Genomic DNA, 23,431 nt, shown 5'->3' on the forward strand with positions numbered 1-23,431 from the left:
AAAAACAAAAATTGGCCTGGTCCTTAAAGGGTTAAAGTCTATGGAAAAAAAAAAAATGTAGCATATGTATGATTTATTTTAACATTTTGTAACATTTTTACAGTACAACAACAACAAAAAAGTTCTTCCTCTCTAAGCCATTAACTTTTTATTTTCCAGATTGACCAAATTTTAATAGATGACTTGTTACCTGTAATGAGAGATGATGCATTACTGTCCTCGCACCCAATAATTGTCCAAGTCTCCACCCCAGCAGAGATTACATCTGTCTTTGATGCCATTTCATATAACAAGGTTGGAATTGATATCTGAAATACGTTTGGGGTTTATGTGTCTTTTTTACACTAAGGCTGGGTTCACACTGTTTTTTTTTTGCAGTCCTTTTTTTCCATTAGTTTTTTTTTGCAAAAAAACTGATGAAAAACAGATGTATTTGCGTGCATCTGTTTTTCTATTGACTTCCATTATAAAACAGCAGAAGTTTTTGTGTACGCTAAAAAATACAGGTGCATTTTGATCCGTTTTTTTTTTATAATGAAATTTTTTTTAAAAAAAAATGTACACAGTGATCTGGTAAATCATCGACTGTTAAAAGGGGTACTCCGGTGACATTATCTTTCTTTCAAATCAACTGGTATCAGAAAGTTATATAGATTCGTAATTTACTTACTTATGTAATGTACTTATCAGCTGCTGTATGTCTGACAGGAGGTGGTGTATTCTTTCCAGTCTGACACAGTGCTCTCTGCTGCCACCTCCCGTCTGTGACATTAACTGTCCAGAGCAGTAGGAAAACCTCATAGAAAACCTTTTCTGCTTTGGAAAGTTTTTTGACATGGACAGAGGTGGCAGCAGAGAGCAGGGTGTCAGACTAGAAAGAAAACACCACTTTCTGCATGACATACAGCAGCTGATAAGTACTGGAAGACTTGAGATCCAAATCCAAATCACTTTTAAACCAACGCAAATTTTCCCATAAGAAATCACTGAAATGCAAAAAATTGGTTCCACACCTCAAAAATAATGATTTTTTTTATTCTGAATAACATGTAGAACAGATGAAACAAACAATGAGAAACAGCAGAATGCCATATTATAAGTTACTGTACAGCATAGCAATATATATAAAAGTAATAGTATAATGTATAGTAAGTGCACAAACCTGAAAAACAGCAGCAGTTTGTAGATACAGGATGGAACTGCAGATCCCCATAATGCAGTAGCGTAGTACAACAGGCTATAATAGAGAAGCAGGGCTGCTGTTAGAGGTCTGTGTGGTCACATGACAACAATGGGGAAGGGGTGTGTTCAGCATGGACCAATCAGGAATTAAGAATCACAGAGCTGTGCAGGAGGACAGTGACATAAAATTTTCTATACAGCAGTGTGAATGGCTGAGTGTAAGTGAAGGCACATTATAGCAGCAGTGTGTATAGCTGAGTGTAAGTGAAGGCACATTATAGCAGCAGTGTGTATAGCTGAGTGTAAGTGCAGGCACATTATAGCTGGAGTAGAGAGGATGGGAAACACAAGGGCTGACAGAGGCTGCAGGGAGAATGAAGAAATGAGCAGGGCAGATGTGGGCACATAGAGGGGGTTACAGCTGTGAAGAGATTACCTCCACAGTCCTGTCCCCTGATGTAAGCCCCAGCCTGAAGTGGATATTCTATGATTTGGAAGGTGAGGGAGACTTCCTGGGTCAGAGTACAGGGCTGTAGACCCCGCTATGCAGACCATGCCCCTCCCCCACTTGCCCTCCCACCCAGTACAGGGAGCTCTTAAACCAAAGCAATGCTCTTAAACCAAGTTACAATTTTGAAAAACTGTGAGCTCTTCTTGCCAAACGTTCCACTGTATTTGGTTACGGAACCACTGAAAACCCAAAAGAGACAAAGAAAATGAATTACAAATGAGCAGACAAATACAGTCTATGAATATAAAGAAGACATCTGGAAGCCTGAAAATAACTCTCTATACTGAGGGCAGGAGCTTCTTCAGGGTCATATACAGATTTACAGAACTAACAATGTACTGTATTAATAATCCATAATAATAAAGGGATATGCTAAGCGCTCCATGTGTATGTCATAGTGGACCCCTGTACAAATGCAAAGTGGGCTATCTGTTATTGTATGTTTATTGAAAACAAAAAAATATATAAATAAACAGTTTTAAATAATAATAATAATAATAATAACAACATATTATGTCTACAGGGAGCTTCTATCTTAAGAATGCTTGAAGATTGGATTACACCAGAGAAATTCAAGCTAGGTTGTCAGGTATGGTATTACATTACATTATAATAAAATATATTATTTATAGTACTGTTATAGAGATATTACAAATTTGATGTTTAAAGGAGAAGTCAGACCTCAGTTGACTTCTCGCAGGCGGCAGGTGAGAGAGAGAGTAACAATGAAGTATTGCTTACCTCTCCCCGTATTGCTTACCTCTCCTCTCTCCACATGAGCGGTGGCAACGGCCTCGGGACCCCCACCAGAAGGCATTTTTCCCCGAGTTGTGATGATGTCACGATTCGGGGGAAATTCCTGTTCTGGCTGATGGACAGCCCGCTCAGCCAATCAGTCACAGTCACAGGAGCCCCAGTCACTGACTGGCTAAGCGGCCAGTCCATCAGGCAGATGAATAGAACCATAGATGCCGGAGCCCGCAGGGGGTCGCAGAACAGTGTTCCGGGGTTGAAGAGGCGATTTAATACCCTTTGTTACTTTTCCCTGTGTCCCTTCCTTTAAAAAAAAAAAACGGAGGCCGTTGATCCATCTTTTTTATTGAATGTTTTCTAAGTACTACTAAAACTTGTAGAAAAAAAACAAACCAAAAAGCAAACGAGAAAAGGGAAAAGAGAGAGCGGGGAAAGGAATTATGGGGGAGAAGGATGCTACAACATGCCAAGTCATAAAATACAACCCAAAGAAGGACATCATCCAGAAACACTGCCAATGTAGATAATTCTATAAAAACACCCAGCTGTATTTTATCAGAGGGAATCTGTCAGGTTGCTCAGTGTCTACAAGTCCGGCATTTTCTAAAATTTAGCATCCTGCAGGGGAGGGAATTGATCAAAATTACGAACTTACCTCTCCCTGTGAGCAGCGGGATCACCACTGGGCTCCAGGATCTCTGGGATGTCTACGTCACAACCCGGCTGATGGACTGGCCGCTCAGCCAGTCAATGACTGGGGCGGGTTGTGATGACTTCCAGTGGGGGTCCCACAGCCGTTGCCACCGCTCGTTGCGGGCACGGGGAGAGGTAAGTTAGTAATTGGGATCAATCTTCCCCCTCCCCTGCAGGATGTCGGGTTTTAGAAAACACCGGACTTCTCCTTTAACTTCTCGGTTCTCATTATCAGGGGGTCAGGCACACTTAATATTTGTTGGCAAATCCCATTGGAAGAAATAAAGATTAGTCAAGGTGGATTTTAAAAGGGCACTGTTACCAAAAAATTGGTTTATCGGTTGGTGTCTGAGTGCTCAGAACATGACCAATCAGGAGAACGAGATGGGAAAAATGTATTCCTTCTCTCCTCCCAGCTCTGTGTCACATGACAGAGACGGACGCACAATGGAAGTCTCTGGGGCCCTCTCGCTCTGATAGACACAGGGGAGAGAGGCAAGCGGCAGCTCATTTTGCTGATCGGTCACAGTCTGAACATTACATTTTGAGACAAATTATTTTTTGGGACACATCTCACAGAACACACTACAGAATTTCAAGCAGATTCTGACGATTGACCTCCGCTTGAGGTTCCACTTGTTCCATAGATTCAATGGCATTTGCCGGCAAATTCCACCTTCCGCCCAAATAATGTCAATTCTTTGGATGGACGGCGGTATTTGCCAGCAAATATCATTGAGTCTATGGAACGGGTGTAACTTCAAGCGGAGGCCGTCCGGTGGAATCCACTTGACGTCTCTGTAGAAATTCCGTAGTGTGCAGGTACCGTTAGGGTTATTGCTAATGTGCTTTCTGCTTCCTATAATGTTCTATATGTTTATAAACATTAAATGGACTATATTCTTACAACAGAATTACCTGAAGAAGTACGAATTCAAAAATGCCAAAACAGATGACTTCTGGGCGTCCCTGGCTGAGGTGAGAAAGTCATAAAACTTTTTTATTATTATTATTATTATTATTATTATTATTGCTATTAATGTTTAAAAGATGGTGTTCCTTCTAAAGTTATTGCAGTACTACAGAACTTCATCCACAGAATACCCAATATATATCTACCTTCAGTGCCGATCTACATACACACAGACCCAGCAGGGGCACATGGGTTCTGGGACACTGCAAAATATCAAACATCTCTTCGTTTTTTTCTAAAAATATTTTAACTGTGATTTTTTTTCTATAAGGCAAGTAACCAACCAGTCAAAGATGTAATGGATACCTGGACCAGACAGATGGGTTACCCAGTGCTCAGTGTGGAATCTGGGAACACTGTTATACAACAAAGATTTGTTTTGGATCCAAAAGCCAATGCATCCCATCCCGAGTCTCCGTACAAGTATGTGTTTTATGTGTGTGTGAGGATCGTAATATTACAGTATGGCTTAAAGGAGAAGTCCAGCAAAAATTTTTATTAAAGTATTGTTTTGTTCCACAAAAGTTATACAAATCACCAATATACACTTTTTACGGGAAATGCACATAAAGTGTTTTTTTTCCTGCACTTACTACTGCATCAAGGCTTCACTTCCTTGACAACATGGTGATGTCACTTCCTGGATAACATGGTGATGTCATTTCCTGGATAACATGGTGATGTCACTTCCTGGATAAAATGGTGATGTCACAACCCGACTCCCAGAGCTGTGCGGGCTGTGGCTGCTGGAGAGGATGATGGCAGAGGGATGCTCAGTGTCCCTCCAGTGCTCTGTGTCCCTCAGTGTCCCCCTGTTATCATCCTCTCCAGCAGCCACAGCCCGCACAGCTCTGGGATCACCATTTTATCCAGGAAGTGACATCACCATTTTATCCAGGAAGTGACATCACCATGTTATCCAGGAAGTGACATCACCATGTTATCCAGGAAGTGACATCACCATGTTATCCAGAAAGTGACATCACCATGTTATCCAGGAAGTGACATCACCATTTTATCCAGGAAGTGACATCACCATTTTATCCAGGAAGTGACATCACCATGTTATCCAGGAAGTGAAGCCTTGATGCAGTAGTAAGTGCAGGGGGGGGGGGAAACACTTTGGGGGGACATGTATTACGGTGCGTATTGGCGGAAATTGCCGATTTGCATATTATTTTATTCGCAAATGGCCGATTTGCGAATAAAATATTCGCATATCGGCACTTTCCGCTGGGTATGCCGGGGGGGGCGGAGTGGGGGTGTGGAGGGGGCGGGACGGGGGGCGTGGACTCAGAGTCCGCGCGATTTATCTTTTGCTCCGGCAAAAGATACACCGAAAACCTACTCCACCTTTCAGATGGCGTAGGTTTTCTGCCGTGCGCACCGACACGCACAGGATTGATGTAGAGGTAGTACGCCTCTACATAAATCTCCGTAGCGCCGGAGATGCGGGGACATTTTTAAAATTTCGGACTTAATAAATGTCCCCCTTTATGTGCATTTCCAGTAATTGTATATTGGTGACTTGTATAACTTTTGGAGGGCAATACAACACTTAAAAAACTAATTTCACCGGACTTCTCCTTTAAGGAGGTATGATTTAGTGAATCTGTCAGCTGCAAGGAGACACTTGTTACCTCTCATATATCTATCTGTGCTTCCAGAATGTATATAAAAAAAAAATTCTTATCCTCTGGTAATAATTCTGTTCAGCTACAGGATATGTTCACATATCCCCCTTTGCGTTTGCCTGTTGTCGATGATACACAGGGAACAGCCTGCCATGTTGTAATTGATACGATAAAGATAACACGTGATGTTTCTATAATTTCAGCTACCTGTGGAACATCCCGGTGACATACTATACTACTAACAACAATGTCAAGCACCTCAGTGTTTACAACAAATCAGGTAAAATGGAACATAATTCCTAGCAAAAAAAGGAAGCTCTTCACAAGCTGGTGCACCTTTAGTTGGCTGAAGTTCACAATTCTAAAGAGGGACTACTTGACAATGACTTTCTTTGGGTCCTATTAGACAAACCGTTTGTTTTTTTTAAAGATTGACGATGAACGATCACAAATGCGAACGCTTATCGGCCTGAACAGTCTGTATTCGGCCAAGTAAGGCTGATAAATGTTCGGTGCGATAGGGCCCTTAGAGTCCATTTGGCCGTACAAAGAAATGTAGGTGATTTTTTAAAATCCTGGCTATGACAGTGGTTTACCCCTGTGACAGAAGGATGCCCTGATGAAGGGGTTTTACCTGAAACCATGATATAATGTACATAACACAGTGGTGCTTTGCGCCACATGGATAACTAAAATATACCAGAACTTTATTTGTAATTTGGAGTGCGGACTCATATCTTTTTGTTCTTGAGACCATTATAGAGAGTGATTTGTTAATAGTATGTACTATGTGGATGGACCAGATCTGCCATTAGGAGGCAACTGGATAATTCAAAACCTATTGCGTTACTTTTTCGGTGGCGGTTGTTGCTGATGGTCAGGGTATAAGATCTAACTTTGCTCCCAATGTAACAGATTCAGAATGCTTTATAAAGGTTGTCTTTTTCTACATCCAGTCATCTAACCTATATTTCTATACTTCAGCAACTTCATTAACCTTGGAACCCTATGATAGTAACTCTGCCGAATTCTTTAAGATTAACAATATGCATTACGGATTTTTCCGAGTAAATTATGAAACGGCAGTATGGAAGAATCTATCGGATTTATTGCTAACAAATCATGAGGTATGTAATATGTATGGATCATATTATTCTCTTCATGGTTAGGCTGGGCTATGCTATGATCTTTACTGGTAGCCTTATTGGATATTTGCTTTAGATTATCCACTAATCCCCATTGCTTGCTCTGTTGCCTTGAGGTGTGTCTTGTTGTCATGCGTTCATTTACATTTGTAGGCCATGTTCACACAACGTAAGTTCTGTACAGAAATTACGTTGTGCTGCAGGCCGAGGGAATCTCGGCCGAAGTAAATACACATAGTATACACTCTGGTCGGGATCCCTAGCAGCGGCGTAGAAAACTGACATGTCAGTTTTCTGCAGCCGCTATTCATTGAATAGCAGCCGCAGAAAACCCTGTCAGTGCACACTATGGATCGTGCGGCTCCGGTCACACGCTCCATAGTGTGCAGTGGGGAGTTCTGATGCGGGCGCGCACAGATGTGCCTGCATCAGAACTCTGCAGCGCTAAAGATCATCCGGCTGGTACTGCAGTACCAGCCGGGATGATCTTTTCTGAGACCGGCCGACCGGTCACGGAACGCCTGGTCTCAATGTGAACATAGCTGTAATGTGTATATGGTAACTGATTACATAGTTTGATTTAACTTATATTTGCTTTGATTTGACTGGTATTTTAGGTCTTTACACCAGGAGACAGAGCTGGCTTAATTGATGATGTTTTTGCCTTAGCAAGGTAAGTATAATGTTACTTTAATATTTTATTTGTGTAAGGGGATACACAGTGATTAAGGGTGCGTTCACACGTAACGGATCCGCAGCGAATTTCACACTACGAATTTGCAGCGAAATCCCTTGCGGATCCAATGCCATTCCAGAGCCGGGAGCCCGACATGCAGCTGCGTGGCCAAGCAGGTAATGTATGCTCTGGGCGGCTGGCTGCGGGGGGTTAACTCACATACTCACAGCGGGATGTCAATCCCGCTGCGAGTATGTGCTATCATAGGGATGAATAGCACTGGATCCTGACATATTGGCCCACATTTATCAATCATGTTAAAAGAAATCTGTCACTAGGTTTATGGTGCCTTAAATAAGAGGAGCATAAACAAGTGACACAAATGCTGAACAGATCTGTGTATTACTTACATGATTCTGTTCAGCCGTTCTCCCAATATGCAGGAGAATTAGATTCTTGCCACACCCCTCCCCCCGCCCTCAAGCTGCTGATTGATAGTTGACTGCCTATACGTAGCATGGATAGATAACTGGCAATCAGCAGCTGGTGGGCGGAGTTTTCTGCTTCTTATTGAGGACTACTGAGCTCATGCACATAATGAAGAGGACTACTTATTGTCTATGATATTCAGAAGTATATTTTCTTATCAGCTGCACAGAACACTTCTCAGCAGTCATGTCATCGGGCATCACTTACATGATGGACACAGATTATCTCCCTCCCTGCCCTGCAGTGACCTTTACATAGGTCACAGAGCATGCCCACAACAATCTCCCAAAGATCTCAATGAACATTTCTTTTTTACAGGTCCCTATGACCTATGTTGCTGCTGAATTTTATTGTTTAGAAAATAAAATTAGCAATCTGAAAATAATAACATATAAGCAGGTCTCCAAAAATAATCCAAGGAAGGACAGCTGGTGTACCAGCACAAAGGTCATTAACACTCCGGGCTGCACCTGGGGAGCTTAATCTAGCCTATCTGGTCCAATTCCTGCACATAGCTAAGGCTACCCTATCTAGTCCGATCCCACTGAAGAACCGCTAAAGACATTATTTTGACTTTATGGCTGGTTGGTCTACCTATCATGATCATCTCTCCTATGTGTATAATGCAGTTACAACAATTACTGGGAATTGTCGCTCTCTAAAATAAAGTTCTAAGATGTCCCAGAAGACAGGCTGATGCACAGTAATTGTTAGCTGCCAAAGACAAGAGTTTGGATAAGAGCCCTAGGGAGTCGGAATGACTCATTACTCCACAATGGCATGTCAGGAGTTACAAAGTGCAGAGTATGGCCTGGCAATTCTTTCTACATTTCCGATAGAAGACAAATAGGAAAGCAGACTGATTGTCACTATTTATACTTACAAGTAGTTTGTACACCGTAATTGTTTTGACCACAATGGCGGCCAGACAGTCAGACATGACTTACCATAAAAATTGGTTTCTACTGTCTGTATGCAAATACCTAAAAAAAAAATCACATTTTCAACAGTTTTCCCTTATCCAGAAAAATTTTCAGGATCCTTTATTACACGTAGCGATTATCGTTTAAAGATTTGCCATAAAAATTGATCGCTAGTGAAACAGCAATTTTGTAGCAAACAATTCTGAGGTTATTACATTTACCGATTAGGCTGGGTACACACTGTGTTTTTTCAATCCGATTTTTTCATCTATTGTTTGCAGAAAACATATGAAAAACGGATGAAAAAAACTGATGCATTTGTGTGCATCCGTTTTGATTTGTTTTTCCATTGACTTCCATTATAAAAAAAAAATGTATCAAGATGGATTCGGTTTTTTTTAACAGACACAAAAGTAGTGTTGACACTACTTTTGTGTCTGTTAAAAAAAAAAATAATCCGTTTTGATCTGTTTTGTTTTTTTTATTATGGAAAAATGGATTCACACAAATCCATCCGTTTTTTTCATCCGTTTTTTGCAAAAAAACGGATGAAAAAAAACGAATTGCAAAAACGCAGTGTGAACCCAGCCTTACTTTTATGAACAATTGTTTTTATGTCGTTGTATGGTCTCTAATCGTTCCTCAGGAAGGCCCACGCAACATGTTTTATCTGTGAACGACTTATTACATGAACAGATATGCGAACGATCGGCGAAACAACGATAGTTTTTCAACGTGTTAAAAGGCAAAAATGAACAATTTTTTGTTCGTTGTTTGATCGTTCCGTGTTATTACACAGATAACCACTAATTTTAGAGAGGGGTTGCGCGGCGACCCCCACTCTGCACCGCCACGATCCTGGGTGCCGTTTGTAGCCCAGAATTGTGGCTATTAGCTGATGCGGTCTGATCGCCGCGCCCGCTAATTAAACATTGAAATGCAGCTGTCAAAAGTCGATCATTGCTGTATAAAGTGCTCATGTGGATATGTAGGTGAAAAAATGCAAGCGCTATGGCTTTTTAAACACGAGGAAGAAAATATAAAAACGCAAAAACGAAAATTAGCCTGGTCCTGAAGGGCTTAAACAATGGGGTCTGTGGGGTTCTCAGCGATTACACCTCCTCCGTTCAGCCTATTATGACCTATGCTATGAATGGGGATAACAACATGAGATGGAAATACCCATTTTAATATGTTGGGGCATTGATCAGTATAGATACAGATATATACTATTTCTCTTTTCATCTTTCCCCAGTGCTGAAAAACTGGATTACAATATCTCTCTTGACTTAACCAAATATCTCGATAACGAGAAAGACTATCTTCCTTGGGTGCGAGTGAGCTCTGCACTTTCCTATTTAAATGATATGCTGGAGGATGATGATACCATCTACCCAAAGTTTCAGGTACTTTGATCTTGATTTCCCTGCAGAAATATTTAGATGTTTTACAGTTCTTTAATTTAATTCTCTGTCTGTGTAATGTATGTATCTGCTGGGTCCTCCAGAGGGAGAGTTGCTTTTTTTTAGCCACTATCCACTCTGGTTCTGATGTCATGAAATGGAGACCGGCTCCATTAATTTAAAATTCCCTGCTACATGAAAATGGGTTTTCCTCACCAGTTCCCTTTAGAGCAATGCACAATAATAAAATAAAATATATATTACTGAATATATAAGATATTTATTAAAATTGACTGAAAGAAGGGGATGGTGGAGTTACCAATTGCATCAAAGATGGTCTACAGTTTCATTTCAAGAGACTTTAATCGTGTAAGTTGATTTATTAAAGGAGGACTCCTGGCCAAGGGGTATTTTGGAGGATCGCCAGGAAGGGGGTGGAAATTGAAGCCAGAGGTCACTTACCTCCCCCGTTCCAGGGTTGGTGCCCGGATCGCACCGCCCAGTACGCCCATCCCACGGCCGCTCCCTGGTCAGAGTTGCCGCATGAGACATGACGTTTAAGGCAGCTCTGCCATTCAGTGGCCGAGACGGGACCCCGCTACAGCCGCTGATTGTCAGAGCTGCCTTGAGGCATCACCTCTCATGCGGCAGCTCTGACCAGGAAGCGGCCGCGGGACGGGAGTACTGGGCGGTGCCAGGCACCGGCACTGGAATAGGTGAAGTAAGTGACCTCCGGCTTCAATTTCCACCCCCTCTCCGGCGATCCTCAAAAATACCCCCCCGGACCGGTGTACCCCTTTAAAGGCCCGGGGGTATTTTTAAGCTATCACCGGGGAGGGGGTGGTTATGAATGGCGGAGGTCACTTACCTACCCCGTTCCAGCGCCGGGTCCCGGATTGCGCCGCCCTGTACACCAGTCCCACGGCCGCTTCCTGGTGTGAGCTACTGCATGAGGCAAGACCACTCAAGGCAGCTCAGCCATTCAGCGGGCGAGGTGGGACTTTGCTACGGCCACTGAATGGCTGAGCTGCCTTGAGACGTTACGTCTCATGCGGTAGCTCACACCAGGAAGTGGCCGCGGGACAGGTGTACCGGGCAGCGCGATCCGGGACCCGGCACTGGAACAGGAGAGGTAAGTGACCTCCGCCAACCATAACCACCCCCTCCCCGGCCATAGCTTAAAAATACCCCTGGGCTGGAGTACCCCTTTAATTCTTTGCATTAAAGGGAAACTATCAGCAGGTTAGACGAACCTAACCTGCTAATAGCCCCCTAATATGCATAGGGAGCCGAGGAGGAAGATATGTCTCTTACCTTCCTTCTCTGCGGCATTCCAGTGCAGTTAGTAGTTGAATCCATGGCCCGGAGCACCGTTAGGAGCACTGCCCCCCCCATAGCGGTCTGGGGGCGGGGCAGTGCCCCTAACGGTGCTCCGAGCCATGGATTCAACCACTAACTGCACTGGAATGGCGCCGAGGAGGAAAGTAAGAGACATACCTTTCTCCTCAACACCCCGTAAGCATTAGCATCAGCAGATTAGGTTCGTCTGTTTTAGCAAATATACACAACCGTAAAATAAACTTCTCCCAGTGTCCCAGGACTGGATCCATCTTTTCCCAGCACCTGAGGAGAAGCGGCACCGAGCGGAGCAGACTTCAAAGCCTGCAGCCCGATGAGGAGAATGCAGATAGGAACGAAGCGATTCGCTTTGTTTCTTCTGTAGATTCACTCATCTCTTCCTCTCCCCTCTGTGACCTTGGCCTCTTATCTGGAGTCAACCTTGACCTATGGCTTCTTAATAAAAACACTGGTGTGGAAGCCCAGGAGCAAGACAAGCTCTTCTTAGGCTTTGGTGAGGAGTGGCCATGTATTCTTGACCCTTGCAGGTGCTTTGTAGCTTAGAAGGTTGGGGAAGGTTTGTGGGGCTCCTCCCCTTTGGAGAGGTTTGCGATACTCAGCATCCTTGTGCACGTTTTGTTAGTCACGATGCACTTTTTATGTACTTGGGTGCTAGAAAGTACTTTTTTTTTTTTAAATGTATCTAGTCATATCGGCGGTCCCAAGCTCCTAACTAGTCATGGCTGGCAGGAAATCTTGACGGCAATAACGCTTCCCTGGGAGCTCAGGAACAGTCCCTCTGTGATCCTGCCGTATCCTATATGCCGATGCTTCTAAGGGAGACTTTATACAGAGAGATTTATCTGACAGATTTTTGAAGCCAACAGACTATAAACAGAGAACAAGTTATAAAGGAAACACTGAGAATTCTCCTCTTTTCAAATGCATTCCTGGCTTTGGCTTCACACATCTGTCAGATAAATCTCTCTGTGTAAAGACCCCCTTAGAGGCATGATTGCTGGCAAGATTTCCTGCCAGCCATGACTAGTTAAGAGCTCCAGACTGCCCACATGACTAGTTAAGAGCTCCAGACTGCCCACATGACTAGATGATTAAAAATTAAAAAGTACTTTTTTGGGATATAAAAGTAACATTCATAGCATTTACTTATATGCCCGGAAACTGCTAGGGGGCATATAGGAATATATTTATAGCAGTAACAGCGATTTTTGCATGATTGGTTCCCTTTAAAACAATAAAAGATGACATTCTCACCTCCCCGGCTCTGCATTTTTTAAATTTGTTTCAGGTTTTCAGTCCTGTTCTTTTTATTGCCAATGATTCAGAAGATTAGACAGCACAGTTCTTTAGTGGTTGGCACTTTACCCTTGCAGTACTGTGTTCCTGGGGGGGGGGCACAACCGAAAACAAACATCTGTGGGGGTGTATTAAAATAGCTTGGAGTTCGATTAAATAATATAAACATTTACAGTTCAATGTTCTATAATTCAGAATATTTTTTTCAGGAATATTTACGGAAAAAAGTCACACCAATCGCAAAAGAGCTTGGATGGGATGATACTGGGAGTGATGTGAGGAGGTAAGTGCATGGTACCATTAAAACTAAACAACTTGTTTGCGATAACATCTCAGGATGTCTGATTTTCTCCTGTTTCAGGCTCCTCCGAACTTCAGTCCTGGCTCTTGCATGCAGGGCCGGAGATCCCGAGTCACTCAGCAATGCCCTAAGGATTTTCAATGATTGGAAAAATGGAACAGGGTAATGGAAAGTTAATATCATATAGATATTTTTTTTCCCAACTTCCTTGTTTTTCTGAACTGTGTCCATGCTGTGTGCTATGTAACATTGCACATGCTTTTCTACAATTCCCCTTGTGGCATGTGTATTTCTTAAACAGCACAATCTGTACAAATGAAATATGTTTATTTTCACATTACGCATTAGTTTAGACCTATTTATTCTAATGGAAAACTCTTTAAGCATATGGTGATAAATTTGTTTGTACATCTAAGCTGTTCCTATGTCCACACTGAGCTGGGTGTTTGTTGAGCAGCTTTCTTCATCCAGAGCATTATGCTTTATTATGCTTAGTATACTTCATTATTATACTTTATTATTCTTTACGCTTTATTATGCTTTACTGTCCCTTGTCTCCTGAATTCCTGATCTCTTGGGAATTGGAATATTAGGAGATTAATGATAGATTTTAGTGTGGTACAGCTTTTCTAAGGACGAGTAAGGGCCCTATTACACGGAACAATAATCGTCCAAATCGGCCCTATCCGGACGATTATCGCTCCGTGTAATAAACACAACGATCAGCCGATGACAACGATCATCGGCTGATTGTTAACCCCTTAAGGACAGAGCCAATTTCGATTTTTGCGTTTTCGGTTTTTCCTCCTTGTGCTTAAAAGGCCATAGCACTTGCATTTTTCCACCCAGAAACCCACATGAGCCTTTATTTTTTGCGTCACTAATTGTACTTTGCAATGACAGGCTGAATTTTTGCATAAAGTACACTGCGAAACCAGAAAAAAAATAATGTGTGGTGAAATTAAAAAAAAAAAACGCATTTTGTTTATTTGGGGGAAATGTGTTTTTACGCCATTTGCCCTGGGGTAAAACTGACTTGTTATATATGTTCCTCAAGTCGTTACGATTACAACGATATGTAACATGTATAACTTATATTGTATCTGATGGCCTGTAAAAAATTCAAACCATTGTCAACAAATATATGTCACTTAAAATCGCTCCATTCCCAGGCTTATAGCGCTTTTATCCTTTGGTCTATGGGGCTGTGCGAGGTGTCATTTTTTGCGCCATGATGATTACTTTCTATCGGTACCTTGATTGCGCATATACGACTTTTTGATTGCTTTTTATTACAATTTTTCTGGACTTGATGCGACCAAAAATGCTTTTTATTGACAACACTTTTTTTTAAACTTTTACACTTATACTAGAAGCCCCCCTGGGACCGCCACAGTTTAGAGCGGGGTCGCCGCGCGGCCGCGCTCTGAACACCCTTACCGGCAATAGGGGTAAATATACGCCCTTTGTTGTTAAAGGGTTAATATAGGTTTGGACCTATAATTGTCAGGCACTGACCGCGCATCGCTACGTGTAATAGCGGTGCGCGGTCAGCGGCTGACGATATGCAAAGTGCATACATTACATATCCATGGTCCAGGGCTCCTCCTGTGCTCTGCTTCTCCCCGGGTCCCACGCATTGCAGCTTCAGAGCGGCCTGTCTTAGCTGACAGGCCGCTCAGCCAATCACTGGCCAGGACCATCCATGCTTTACTGGGAATTCTGGAAAGAAACAATATGCAAAGCAGCTTTTACACCACGATTTCAAGGTTGTTTTCCCTTAAACGAGAAGTCCGGCGGATTATAAAATCCGGCAGGGGCATTGGGGGGATTGATTACAAGTACTAACTTCCCCTCCTGCCCGTGGTGGGTGGCAGGACCGGCCCCGGGACCCGACAGAAAGGCATTTGCCCGTGAGTTGTGATAACATTGCGACTTGGGGGAAGAGGCTTCCCCGGCTGATGGACTGGCCGCTTAGCCTATCAGTGAGTGGAGCGGCGTCCCACCCTAGTCACTGACTAGGGCTGCCAGATTTTATAATCTGCTGCGGCGGTTCCAGCCAGTGATTGGCTAAACGGTCTCTCAGTTCAGACAGCCCCACTCCGAAGATGCTGCGGCGCAGGATCGGGAGAAGGAGAAGACCTGCAGCCCGGACAGGTAATGTATGGTTCTGCTGAAATCATCGGCCGCCGCCGCGCACCGCTATTCCACCGTAGCGGTGCACTGGTGGCGAACAATGATTTTTGGTCTGAACCTAAATGAACGATCAGCAGATGACACGATCATCGGCTGATCATTCTCTCTATTCCGATTATCGCTCCGATTCGGCCGATTATCACTCCGTGGAATAGGCCCCTAAGAGGCCTTTTATTGTGGGATCAAGCAGTTTATGTTTTTTAAGGAGAGCGTCATAAATACATTACGCTTTATTGTTTTTTAAAAATAGTTATATTATATAAAACCCTGGGGGGGGGGGGGGGTGTATTTCATGTGCATTTCATCTTATACATTGTTTGTATATTTTCCCAGGATTCCTGTGAACCTCAGGCAGCTGGTATATCGTTATGGGATGAAACAGTCTAATACTGAAGAATCCTGGAATTTCATGTTTCAGAAGTATTTGGAAACTCCTTTAGCTCAAGAGAAAGAAAAACTACTACAAGGGCTAGCATCAGCGGACAGAATCGAACTTCTGGACAGGTGTTCTGTAACTTTTTACTATTTATGATAGCTGAGTAATACCCAGGGAAGACACTAAAAGAAGCACTTCTGGATAGACTTATTCATTATGCAACTTGTATTGACTCATTTAGTTATTCCTTTCTATCTGAAAATTAATGGAATTGTTTCCTTCAGTTGGGTCCTGTGATCTCATGGTGACCCCCTGCAAATGACATGTGTTTCTGTGCTTGGACAGCCAGAACCTTCTATATGAGGAATTTGCATGAAGTGTTCCACACAAGCTCTTCACGGGGGAGGGGGACAGAAAGTCCTATTTGAAGTGTCACTTGTGGCGATTTTAAGAAACTTTGTATTTGGGTTTATTAGCCGAAAAATGCATTTTTATCATGAAAAAGCAGTTTGAAGCTCTCCCCCCTGTCTTCATGGTTCTCTTATGGAGAGGGGAGGGGTTGAGGCACCAAAACAGGACAATAAAGAGTTAATTTACAGCTACATCACCGGGCTATCTCCTCTGAAGACAGCGCTGAACTCTCTGACCTCTGAATACCGACTTTCACACAGGTCCCACTATCTAACCCTTTGTTCTCTGCTCTCTCCTGGCGACTAATCTCCCTCCTCCCCCCTCCCCTCTCCATAGATTACACAGGGCTCCACTGATGTAAAAGAGTCGAGATTTCCTGATAATGAGCAGTGACAGAGAGAGGAGGGAGGGGGGGACCAGGCAAAGTCTTTTTGAATGCAAATAATGGCATAATAATTATTTGCCTAATAAACCCAATTATAAAGTTTTTGAAAATCGCCTGTACTATTGATTTTAAAAAAAAAATAAAACAGTGACACTAAGTTAGTGACTATGATTGTAAAGCTGCATTAAGATCATAATATTCCTCTTAATGTTTAAATGAATAGGTCAAAGAAGAAATTTAAAAGCCTTCCCCTAAGGCCCATCATATAAAGGCTCCCATATATATAGAAAAATTTGGCTGAACTAATATGGATGGTGGCCTCTTGACTCTCCCCCATTAGAATGTGTCAGGGAAAAGAAGAATCGGTCTCAAAAGAAGATAGATGTCAGTTGATAGCATAAACTAGTGACAGAGAAGCTGAACACAATGATGTATCACTTACAATGTTCTGTGCAGCTGATCCAGAGATCTCCTCCTGAATAACATGGACAATAAGTAGTCCTCTCCATTATGTGCATGAGCTCAGTAGTCCTCAATATTAATGAGAAGCAGAAAACTCCGCCCACCAGCTGCTGATTGGCAGTTATCTATCCATGCTGTGTATAGGCAGCCAACTGTCAATCAGCAGCTGGAGGGCGGGAGGAGGGGTGTTGCAAGAATCCTATTCTCCTGCATATTAGGGGAACAGCTGGACAGAATTATAGAAGTAACACACCAATCTGTACAGCATTTCTGGCAATAGCTAATGCTGCCCTGAGGCGGCATAAACCTAGTGACAGATTCCTTTTAAAATTCATAAACACAGTAGGATGTTTGGGCTCAAAAAGGTGTCCCCATATATTTCCGATGATGGCCTGGTTCCATAAGCAGATCAGTGAGTTATCCGCATGACAGCATATTTAATTACATGAGGGTAAACTATTTGGCAAAACTGTTTCTTTTTACACACTGGGGGACATTTATCAAACATGGTGTAAAGTGAAACTGGCTCAGTTGCCCCTAGCAACCAATCAGATTCCACCTTTCATTCCTCACAGACTCTTTGGAAAATGAAAGGTGGAATCTGATTGGTTGCTAGGGGCAACTGAGCCAGTTTCACTTTACACCATGGTTGATAAATCTCTACCACTGTATATACATGGATGTTTGTATTCTTTTCTCCTCCCAGCTCACTATACCCACTTTGTCAGATAATAGTAAATAAAGTGACTAAAGGTTTCTCTTTATTTCTTCAGATTTCTCAAAACCATTTATGACCAGAGTCTTATTAAGAGCCAAGATGCCCTGAATGTAATATATTACACATCTGTATACAGCAAGCTTGGTAAACAAATGGCTTGGGACTGGGTGCGGATTAACTGGGACTACTTAGTACAAAGGTAACTTTAAAATTGACCGGTCTAAACTTTATGTTTTATGTCTCTTACAATCTCTCAACAACACATTTTTTTCATTCATATCAGATATACCATTACTGATCGAAACCTTGGACGTATCATTACGAGAATATCGACAACATTTAACACAAAAACCCAACTGTGGCAAGTAAGTACACCTGTACATCGAGCTTCACATTAACCTATTAGATATCAGGAAATCCTCATCAGGGGATCCGTAACCTACCTATATTTTCGATCCAGAGGTCATGAGATTATAACAATATCACCAAATAGTTAGACCATCATAAAGGTCCACAAGTAGCTCAAAGGACATACAAACACAGATACCACAGAGCAAAAAAATAATAATAAATTGGAAGATCCTGCAACTGGGTCACAGATATTCAAATGCTCATAGAGACCCAAGAAGGAGGACGAGTTACCCTAATATAGAGGCTGGATTAATCTCTCCCTGCCTTTTGGGGTGCCCACCTTCTTAATAGGGTGGCCCCAACCACTGTGTTGGTCCCTTCCCTACATAAAGTCCCCAGGAGAAAACAATAAACATAGAGAGCAAAAAAATTATATACGCACTGTGTGAGGGAAACAACAAAAATCAACAGAAATCTGTTGTGTTGGAATAGAATTTTCTATGTGCTGCTGTGTTGTATATAATTGTACATAGGATTCTCTACTAGGCATTGCTCCCACCAAGCCAGAATCCTGCTCCATGCTGATGAGGGGCAACACCCCGAAACAGCTGTCTGTGGATGGATACCTGGCTTTGGGCTTTCCCTGGTCATATCATTATACTTGTAATTGAGTTGGATATTGACTGAAGGGGCCACTTAATATGGTGGTTTTGGTAGTCTCCATACAGGAAGCTTCACTTTCTAGGCCCTTCCCTGGAGGAATATCTGGCTTGTCCTGTGTTTTGAGACTCGTAACTGAGGTTCCACCGACTTTTTTGCATAATCTGTCCCTGAACCCCTATCCTTGAACATCCACCCTGCAAAATCATCAGAAGAGGTTGAACCAAAGCCCAAGCCAAGGGTCGGAAACACAGGAGGTCCAACATCAGATCATAGCAATAAAGGATCAAAATGCCAGTATGGATCTATAGAGAAACAATCACATCTTCCATAGATAGATGCCTGTTTTAAAGTGATACTGTCACCCCCACCCTCACCACCACCACTCTCGCTTCATTTAATCGGTTAACAGTGTCACGTGAGTGGGTCTTCATGGCAGTAGGGCCCTATCTCCCAGCTGGGGAGAAGACCCACCGTTCATGAAGCTCCGCCTAGTTGACACTGTACTCTGAGTGGCCCATCACAGTATACATCAGTGTTCCTTCTATCAGTGTTCCAACATGCTGATGAGTTATGTATTGCTACGCAGTTTGCTTATTTTTATCATTCCTTTTATAGATGGAAAATTTCTTTGAGAGAAATCCAGAGGCTGGGGCAGGAGAAACCCCAAGAAAGCAAGCGCTTGAAACTGTTAGAAATAACATTGAATGGGTTACAACTAACAAAGATGGTATCAAGGCCTGGCTAGAAGCAAATGCTTGAACATACAAAAGTCACAATGCTGAACAGATGTATTTATTGTGATTTAAAAACCAAAGTGAGGCCAAAACTCATCCTTCATCATTATCATCATCCCGAATGAAAACCCTGGACATTATAGGCCACGTCCTCCCTTAAAGGTGAAGTCTGGCCACAAGCAAAAAAAATTTCAAACTACAGGGGCAGGGGGAAACAAACAAACTATCCAGACTTACTTCTCCCCGTGCCTCTCCAGCACTGGATTGCCACTCCGGGACACCCGCCTGGCTCCGGGATCTCCTGCAAATCTGACATGACAACCCAGTTGATAGACAGCCAGGGAGTGACTGGGGCGGGACACCACTGCAGTCACTGACTGGCTGAGCTGGCTGTCCACCAACTAGGTTGTGATGTCACCAGATCTCGGGGGGAAATGGGGGACTTGGGCAGTAGTGGATTATAATAGGTCCGTTTCGTCCGGTAGCCCGGGGCCCTGAGCTCCTGAGGGGCCCATGACCCCCTAAACAGAGTTATACTTTCAGTGGTGTATTGTCTCTTGGCTACAGTTCAGCCATGATTTGCATAAAAATCGCTGCTTTTTACTGCAATTTTGCACAAATCAGGGCAAAACTGCAGCTAGGAGACAATTCAGTAACATTAGAAAAAATATTGAAGGACCTTTTCATGTGACAATGATGTCACCACAGGTCCTTTACAGACTGCACTATGGAGGAAAAATACTTAAGTTAGTGCTGCCATAGTTACAGTGGGTTGGGGGGGGCCCAAGCTTAGTAAACAGCCCGGGGCCCATAGTAAAGTTAATCCGCTCCTGAACTCGGGGGTTCCAGAGCCTGTCAGAAAGCTTGCTTGATTGTTATGTTCCGCCCTGCCCCTGCGACCTGTCAGATTATGTAAACGGCCGGACTTCTCCTTTAATCAATCCATTAGACCCAACAAAAAAAAATCCAAAATATTATCTGGACCATTTTGAAGTATGTGTTTGTTTTTTTATTTATTATTTGAAATTTGCATACAAGATACTCTTCCAAAATAGCTTTGAAACATGAATTTAAGGATACACACAATAAAAAAATGTTTTTGGGGTTAATGTGTAGAAGTCCAGGTGCTGAGATCACTGATCAATCACTAAAACAAAGCAAGAGGAGAGCTTAGATGATCCCTGTGCCTCCTTATGTCAGATACACCTCAGTGTATAGATTAATAACAGGTCTTATAGACTTTCCATGAACACGTAAACCACTCATTTAGCTTTTTTTGGGGGGATCAGAAACAAAGGGACACAACTTTGCTCTTTTATTTTAATTAGCACTTAGATCCACAAAATAAGGTATCTTTCTAAAGTCCACTTCATAACCCTTTTTTTTTCTAGGTTTGAAATTCTCTCCTTGTTAGAAAGATAAAGATAGTCACACAACACAAACAGATAAGATAACAATTCACATTTACAATATGTCCACTCAGTGTCAACATCATAATTTGGTAAAGGTCCTTTTACTTTTTAGGTTGTTATAGGGCTTAGAAGTTTAGCAACAAATTTCTCAAATTTCATATACAGTAACAGGGGACAAGGTAGACTATTAGGTACGACAGAGCCTCAGCAGGCCCATCATCTACACACTATGAACAATCACCTGAGACACCACTAACATACACACAGGGCCGGAGTCAGCACAGGGCTTACCTGGGCAAGTGCCAGGGGCTCACAGCACCTCTAGGGGCCCAGAGAGGAAGAGGGGCCCAGTGTTCTAATGTTCAGCCCCCTCATTGTAGTGCAAGGATAGCAGCCCAAACATCAGAAAACACAGGAGATGGAGCAGGGCCTGCACAAAAAGAAAGAGAAAAGTGTGAAGGACCTGATTACGTGACCTTAAGGTCCTCAACCTTACAGTGTGGAGAGTAGCCCAACAGGGAGGAAGAGGGAGAAGACTGAGCTGTTAGTGCTATGTGTTAGCATCTGTGTCTGAGTGTGTCAGTCAGTCAGTGTCTGTGTCAATAATGTGTGTTTGTGTATGTTAATGGTGTCTCAAGTGATTGTGCATAGTGTGTGGATGATGAGTGCATAGTGGATGTATAAGGGGCCCACTGAGGCTCTGTCGCCCAAGGGCCCACAGAAACCTGGAGCCGATCCTGCATACACAAACACACATTACTGACACAGACACTGACTGACACTGGCTGACACTGACACTGACTGACTGACACTGACACTGACTGACACTGACTGACACACTATGCACAATCACCTGAGACACCACTAAAATACACAAACACACATTACTGACACAGACACTAACTGACTGACACTCACTTTGACTGACAGAAATACTGAATGACTGATGCTGACACACCTAGACACACAGCACTTACATCTCTTACAGTCTTCTCCCTCTTCCTCTCTGTTGGGCTGCTGTCCACACTGTAAGGTTGAGGACCTTCGGTCATGTGATCAGGTCCTTCACCCTTTTCTCTCTCTGTGTAGGTCCTGCTCCTATGTCTTCTGATGTTCAGCCCCTCACTCTGCACTACAGTGATGGCCTGAACATTAGAACGCCGGGCCCTCTCTGGACTCCTAGAGGTGCTGTGGGCCCTGGCATATGCTTAGGTAAGCCCTGTGCTGACAGCGGCCCTGCATGTGAATCAATGGACAACTGAGTGTTACCAACCCTCCTAACATTTTTGTGCAGCCCAGCACAGTCTGATATAATTATCATAATTAATTATTTTTTGTGTGTTTAAAAATATTTGACTATATATCTCTTTTCTAGTGTACATGGCTTGTAAATAAGTGTAACTATAAGAAATGATAAGGTACAATGTCACTGACCACCTCTATAGTAATAATAATTGGGTCGGAAATTGTGGAAAGCAACAAACAAGTCAAATTTAGATTTAAATTATTCAAAACAGCCCTAAATTCATCTATTCGTGGGACAATTTACAGAAGGCGGGATCTAACAAATTTCCTTGCAGATTTGTTTCTATTAGATTGTTTTTTTACATTGTCCAGTATGTATTCCTTTTGATTTGTCAGATTTGGCTTTTAATAAATTTCACATGTTCACAATTCTGTTCTGTTTGCTTTTGTTATTTATTTATTTTTTTTTTATAATATGATTTGATTAACCTCTTTACATCAGCCATATAGCTGTATAACGTCCAACAACCGATGCCCCGTGCAGTTGAAATGTATACTATGGCGGCAAGGAGGGGACATTAATGTGTGCTTCAATGTGCAGATCGCTTTCCCTGACAGTTAGAGTGGCAGGCACCAATCTCACTGATCAATGCTATGCAATAATCTATGCTATGAAAATCCCCCCCATGAAGGATAAGGCTATGTTCACACGACATCTTTTTTATGAAAAGAACGGCAGTGTTATCAATTAAAACAACAGCCGTTCTTTTTATACTGCAATGAAATGCAAACCCCGGTCATTTAAATAATGGTCATGAAAATTATTTCCGGCCGTTGCACATAGACTTAAATGCAATTTTTATTCAAAACAACAGACGTTGTTTGATCCTTAACTCCTTAAGGATGGAGCCAATTTCGATTTTTGCATTTTTGTTTTTTCCTCCTTGCGTTTAAAAGGCCATAGCACTTACATTTTCCCACCCAGAAACCCACAAGAGCCCTTATTTTTTGCATCACTAATTGTACTTTGCAATGACAGGCAGAATTTTTTTCATAAAGTACACCGCAAAACTAGAAAAAAAAAAAATATGTGGTGAAATTGAAAAAAAAAAAACGCATTTTGTTTATTTGGGGGGGTAT

At 42.5% G+C, this 23,431-nt stretch overlaps 1 protein-coding gene across 1 annotated transcript in view; it reads left to right on the forward strand.

Annotated features, from left to right (window-relative positions):
- The window catches only part of ENPEP (glutamyl aminopeptidase), a 42,221-nt gene extending 19,501 nt beyond the window's left edge, over positions 1 to 22,720 (forward strand). The window contains exons 7-20 of the mRNA XM_069978510.1: positions 160 to 294; positions 2,217 to 2,282; positions 4,052 to 4,117; positions 4,384 to 4,535; positions 5,950 to 6,026; positions 6,731 to 6,873; positions 7,509 to 7,564; positions 10,235 to 10,385; positions 13,247 to 13,320; positions 13,399 to 13,500; positions 15,868 to 16,038; positions 17,942 to 18,085; positions 18,170 to 18,251; positions 19,516 to 22,720. Coding sequence (XP_069834611.1) covers positions 160 to 294; positions 2,217 to 2,282; positions 4,052 to 4,117; positions 4,384 to 4,535; positions 5,950 to 6,026; positions 6,731 to 6,873; positions 7,509 to 7,564; positions 10,235 to 10,385; positions 13,247 to 13,320; positions 13,399 to 13,500; positions 15,868 to 16,038; positions 17,942 to 18,085; positions 18,170 to 18,251; positions 19,516 to 19,659 — 1,563 coding nt within the window. The 3' untranslated portion in view covers positions 19,660 to 22,720. The remainder of the gene's footprint in view (positions 1 to 159; positions 295 to 2,216; positions 2,283 to 4,051; positions 4,118 to 4,383; positions 4,536 to 5,949; positions 6,027 to 6,730; positions 6,874 to 7,508; positions 7,565 to 10,234; positions 10,386 to 13,246; positions 13,321 to 13,398; positions 13,501 to 15,867; positions 16,039 to 17,941; positions 18,086 to 18,169; positions 18,252 to 19,515) is intronic.
- Positions 22,721 to 23,431: the final 711 nt, after the last annotated feature.

Source organism: Dendropsophus ebraccatus, chromosome 7 (assembly GCF_027789765.1).
Source record: "Dendropsophus ebraccatus isolate aDenEbr1 chromosome 7, aDenEbr1.pat, whole genome shotgun sequence".
NCBI classification, from domain to species: domain Eukaryota; kingdom Metazoa; phylum Chordata; class Amphibia; order Anura; family Hylidae; genus Dendropsophus; species Dendropsophus ebraccatus.